General features: G+C 47.4%; 1 protein-coding gene across 1 annotated transcript; it reads left to right on the top strand.

Annotated features, from left to right (window-relative positions):
- Positions 1 to 757: 757 nt before the first annotated feature.
- Positions 758 to 5,090, top strand: LOC144107774 (uncharacterized). The gene is made up of 2 exons (XM_077640942.1): positions 758 to 1,053; positions 2,458 to 5,090. Exon 2 carries the CDS (start codon positions 2,470 to 2,472, stop codon positions 4,507 to 4,509), a length of 2,040 nt encoding a protein of 679 aa, XP_077497068.1. The 5' UTR covers positions 758 to 1,053; positions 2,458 to 2,469; the 3' UTR covers positions 4,510 to 5,090.
- The last annotated feature ends 910 nt before the right edge of the window (positions 5,091 to 6,000 follow it).

The following is a 6,000-nucleotide window of genomic DNA, read 5'->3' as shown; positions in this document are numbered from 1 at the left end:
ATGAAGTGACCGTCCGGTTACGAGCGAAGTACTTGCCGCACACTTCGACCGCACAACACGGCCCATATGAGGGGGATCCGAACGCAGAACTGGATAAGGACTTCAGCGCAGAAGAGATCAGGACGGCGCTGCACGTACAACCTCCACAGCAGATCGGCGCCGGGCCCTGACGGGGTGTCGAATCGCGCCCTGAAGAATCTCGACGACCGATCCGTGGAACTGTTAACGGCAGTCATCAATGACTGCTGGCACTGCGGCAGCCTCCCGCAACAGTGAAAAACTGCGAGAATGAAACTAATACCGAAACCCGGAAAAGCGCCGAGCCTCGACAACCTTCGCCCCATATCGCTAAAGTCGTGCGTCGGCAAGACCATGGAGCAGCACTGCTTATAAAATAAATTTAGACATGCAAATAAGACATGAAAATCCCTAGCTGCCGGTTCTAATAATCTGGCTGCTAGAACAATAGAATAAATTCTGCTCCCAAGCCTGCACCTAACTATACCGAACTATTAAAATAATGTAGGAAAGAAGTTCTAATTGATGCTTTAGCGCCGCTGCCGCTGTCGTCAGTCCGTCTGGTTCATGGAGGAAAGAGATTTTTTTCCTCCCTCCATGGTCTGGTTGTCTGTACTCTGCCGCCTCGAAACTCATCAGCGCTTCCTCCCCCTGCGATTGCGCTTTTTCCATGTGCAAGCAGACAACGTGCCTCACTACGAAGTGCGCAGAACGCGGGTGGTTGTACACACATCTCAGAGGCGGAAGCTGTGCTTTTCCTAACAATACCCAGATGGCGAGAGCGTAGCTGTTTACGCGGAAACTCCGCTGATTCACTGAACCTGTACGGGGGCGTTTTGTCGGTGTTGCGCGTAGTGGCGTCAAGAAAAGCAATCGCGTGCAGTATTCTGGTTCACTCAAGCTGGGGTATGCGAGTCGATCACTGCGATCTCGACTGCCCCTTGTGCCTGATCGAAGACCGCCGTCTATCGTGAGCTCGGCTGGCTCGGCCGTGGTCGCCTGCGGTTGTGCCAATCGCGGCCTGCTTTTGCCCACGTGAGTTTCGCAAGTGCTCAAGTTCGCATTCCTTCTCGTCGTCAGACGTCCGGGGTACAGAGATGTTAGTTGATTCGTGTGTACGGTTTCTGTCGTGTTATGCCGTGATGTAATGCCTGGTAATTGGTTTTGTCCTCTTCGTTTGTGGCCGTTTTTACGTAGATGGCTGATTGAAATGCTTTTCAGCACCCGTAAGCTTATCTGTTTCGTTGACATTTTCACCTTGTCTGAAAGTGTTACCGCTGGCTTCGGCACCGCTGTGTCCGCTCCGAAGCCTTCGTCTCATTTTGTCTCACGCAATACCGAGAAATTACTGTAACCGATAGATCGCATTTAGCGTTGGCCGGCTGTTGCCGATTGCTTGATGCCGGCGAATGTCGGGAAACGGCGCGAGTTTTAAATGAATGGAAAAACGAGGCTGCGTTACCTTAGTGACTGACTTCCGGGCGAGGTAGCGCAGGCTTGCAAACCTTTCGTTACCCGCATCTCTTAACAAAGATTTGTATGGGCCGTCACTTCGTTTAAAAGACAAATCGCCGCGCGAGACGGCGTAGTACCTGGAGCGAACAAATCTATAGCCGGATACAACTTAAGTCTCCAGTGAAGCTCCGCCCACATTTAGGACCGGTAAACCGCTGTTAAAACTTTTATTGTCACCTAAACAATAAGGTAATCATGGGGAAACCGTTATAAGCTCTTGAATTTTCTTACCTGGCTTGTTTAATAAAGTCAAACATTAAAATGATGACTTCGTTTACTTTTGTGACTTGCTAGCGGAGTAATACTATACGCCGCGGACCGTGGCCATTGTTAACTGCTGTTTTTTTCAAGTTGTATCCTACGGTAGCATTCAACCTTTCACAGTAGGCGCATGAGGTTAAATTAAGGAAATAGCGCTTAAGACCGGGTCATGATACGACTACGCAGGCGATGAACTAACAACTGAGGTTTATTGTCAAAAAGGGAATTTATGGTTATGTCCCACAAAATAGGAACTACTATCAGCTAATAAAAGGCATAAAGGGAAACTTTGGTGCGGCAAATGTCGTTTGCACTTTTGTTTCTTTTTGTGGCCTGAAAATTTCTTTTTTGTCTGACAATAAACCTCGGTTGTTAGTTCAGCACTTGTGTAGTCCTGTCATGTCCCTGCCTTTTGCGCTGTTTCCTTTACATGACACAATAGATGGATATTTTGACGTATTAAATTAATGAGCAAAAAAAGGCTGTTGCCACCACTTTTCATCTGGCTGTCCCATTGTAACAAAGGCACTTAACCTAAATATTAGCATGGCCAAGTACTAGCAATATTTTGATATTGGCCCTTTACAGTGTGATGCTTTAGAAGCCTCAGTTTCGATGGCAACAGTTAGATGGCTAAAGCAACACTGGTTCTTTCCATTCCAGAGAAACTACACCATGAAGTTGGCACACAGTGATCTTGGCGGTGTTGAAAGTGACATCCCTTCTCTGGACCCCGCTCGGATTGCTGCCAAAGTCAAGGCCCTGGTATCCACATTCCAAGACCATGGCGCAGACCTCAATGAACCTTGTGGCAACACTGCCAATCTTACAAAGTGCTGGATAGCCTGGCATTTGCCCAATTTGAACAAAGTTCTGTGCACGGCCTCAATGCAAGTCATAGAACATGCTCCTGGTGCATTCACACTGAGCTCTTTTTCAGATGAGTATGTGGACTGTGAGAGCTCTGAGGCCACCTATCTAGACAGTGCCATATTAGCGTACTGGCTGCTCAAATGTCACCACTGTATCAAGCGGCTTGACCTGGCTGACTCAGCGATTTTGTTCAGCTTTTTCCCCATCCTGCTTTGCAAGGCGTTGCGAGCAAACAAAGGTTTAGAGGACATACGAATAGATCCTGATAATGCATGTGGTGCTTGGAGTGGAATGCAGGGACCCAGTGCTTTGGCTTCTACGCTAGCAAGGCTGTCTGTTGGCCTGAAGTCATTGAATATCCAACAGATCATGACTGCTAATGTGACCTTGCAAGGAATTGAAAGCACTATTAGGAGAGGTACAATGCGTCACTTGACCATCTGGAACGGGATGTCAAGGAGAACTGCATCAAAGATGTTCCATGCTGTTGGCAATTCTTCGTGCTTGAGTGAGCTTCAGATTGGAGGCACCGAGATGTTCACTCCTTCAAATGCTGTTCTTCTCGCAGAAGCTTTGAAGCGTAACAAGACACTGCAAAAACTGTCTCTGGATTGGATGAGGGCAGACGTTGTTGGTATCATTCTTGCCTCCCTAAAACACAACAGCACTCTGGAAGAGCTGTCACTTTTTCACTCGCATGATGAATTGCATTCTACACTGTGGGACGGTCTTCAAGCACTGTGCATAAATACCAGGCTCAAGTGCCTGAAGATCATCAATGCGAGCTTGAGGAACAGCTGTGCAATGGTTATTGCAGATGTCCTTCAGAGGAACAGCACACTTCAAGAGCTCGGCCTTTCCATGAATACGCTCGGCGACCTCGGAGCACGCGCATTAGCTAAAGCCCTACGACAGAACTCTTCTCTGAAGCGTCTTGATATCTCCGAGTGCAGACTCACTGAGGGTGCAGTGTCGAGCTTTGTGGAATCCCTCGCGCTGAACAACACAATTGAGCGCGTATGTCTAGGGAATATGGAAGTTTCAGAAGAATGGGCACCAACTCTGCCTCTCACAGCAAATGTGTGCGCACGTCTCGAAGTGACATGGAACACACGTGGCCTTGAGCAGTGGGCTGCGTGTATGTCACAAGATGACCAAAGCTGCTCTCATCTCAGCGTTGCCTGGACGGCAGAAACCAATCCAGATGGTGTTGTCAAGTGGTTTTCGGCAGCACGAGTGAGCTGTACTTCCCTCACGGAACTGGTCATCTGTTGTCCTGGCACTGTACCCGCAGAGTGCGCCAAAGCTTTCGTTTACCTTCTAGAGGCGACAAATTCTCTGAAAAAACTTACTGTAGAAACAGTTGACCACTCGTACAATGTAGTGACGGAGACCATCCGTGGCCTTGCTTGCAACAAGACTGTGCGTGAAGCAGAGTTTCATCAGTACCTCCACACCGACCAGGACGTCAAGGCACTCCACCAGCTGCTGTCCACGAACCGGACCTTGCACCGTCTGAAGTTCAGGTCGTACAACCTTAGCAAGAAAGCCCTCGTTTCACTGGCGCACGCTCTGGAAGACAACTTTGTGTTTCTATCTCTAGACTTCGAGTACTCTCCTGCATTGAAGACGTACCCTGTACTGTGTGCCCTGAACAGGAATCAGTCGCTTCTCAATCGCGCAGTGGAGTGTGTGTTAAACTCATCCGTGGACGACGAGTCTATGCAAGCTCTGCGTCTTCTGTCCACCACTGACTCGCTTCTCGATGCTGTGGCTGCCGTTTCTGGCAAGCCGTATGAAGAATGCCGATGCCTAGTGCAAGACGCGGAACGCCGCCTATAGGATGCTTGTGCAAATTTTTTGTGATATGTACATAATATGCAGCAATTTAGGAGACAGAAACCGAACTGTATGAACTGAATCGCGCTTTCCTGTCACCTTGGGCTACTGCTGTACATCTGCTTGAAGGTGACAGCAAGTTGTGGTCATTGTTTGAAACTGTCTGAAAGCTCTGTTCCTTGCATGGAATGTTCCCCTGCAATGTAGTTTTTTTAATGTGTTCTTAGAGTTTTTTAATGTGTTCTTACAAACTGTTCAAATGTAAGGAAATACAACAGGGCCTTGCAAGTGCTGATAAGCCCCGTTCTACCTCATAGCTGCATACACTGGCAACATTCATTCTATATGTAGAAATGTGACTCGCTGTAGTCGCTAAAATAATGGAAAAACAAGCACTTGTGGTGCCATTTGCCAGTAAATTTTTAAAGAGATGAATATGTTTGGCCTTGATTGGCATGTGGGCTATTTGTAAAGCCCCAAAATGTAGCAGCATTTTTCTTTTTCTGCCCTTTCCTCTCGTCAAACTTTTGGACACATGCGTTTGCATCTGCAGCCTCATATTAAACTCAATGGTGGAACTTATTGTTGATAAGCTCTAAATTTGGAATTTCAAAATACAACGCCTGTTAAACAACCACTCGTGTCTGCAGGTTACCTGGAGCTCTTCACTACAGCCGTCTCAGCCAGGGTGTCGCTTTGGCATCTGAAAATTTGCAAAACGCAGTACTAATAGTTAAATTTCTTGACATATAATCGATTAAAAGCAAGAGGTTTGCAGTGAGTCAACTCAGCAGGGAAGCTGCACAAATGTTGCAACCAGATATCTGATTCAAAAGTTTGCACTCTGCTCATCATCAGCAAGTTAGTGCAGCAAGTCTGAAGGTGGGAAGGATTAATGACCGAGCATGCAAATGTCAGCTAAACCAGTCAATGCCGCTTAGGGAAAAGGAAAAAAAAAAAACATGCACATCCGTGCTACACTGAGACAGCTAACCTGACAAACTTGAAATTCTTTCACAAACAGCGATCAAGCACCAGATTATGAATAACGAGAGACAGGGTTGGGCTAGTTTGTGGCATGGTGAAAATTCATGGCACATGAAAGGAATAGAGAAGAAAAAACAATAGGGCACACTTCCAATACTAGCACTAACCTGATGTGTTTCCTGTCCTTTTTTTTCTCAATTCCGTCCTGCTAAAGGCACTCCATACAGAGCAACAAAGCATTCATGCACTGCTGCAGTGTCTATTGTGCAAAGCAACAGGATGTCAAAAAGACTCGAGCAAACACCACTGTCAGCTTTGGCTGTTTGCGCTTCCAGCCAGATATTGAAATCACGTGCAGTAACAGTGGTCAGTACGCGGTGGCTCAGTGGTTAGGGCGCTCGACTACTGATCCGGAGTTCCTGGGTTCGAACCCGACCGCGGCGGCTGCGTTTTTATGGAGGTAAAACGCTAAGGCGCCCGTGTGCTGTGTGGTGTCAGTGCACGTTA

The sequence above is a fragment of the Amblyomma americanum genome, chromosome 10, assembly GCF_052857255.1.
Source record: "Amblyomma americanum isolate KBUSLIRL-KWMA chromosome 10, ASM5285725v1, whole genome shotgun sequence".
NCBI lineage: Eukaryota > Metazoa > Arthropoda > Arachnida > Ixodida > Ixodidae > Amblyomma > Amblyomma americanum.
Note: the sequence above shows the minus strand (reverse complement) of the source record. Positions and strands in the feature narration are given on the sequence as shown.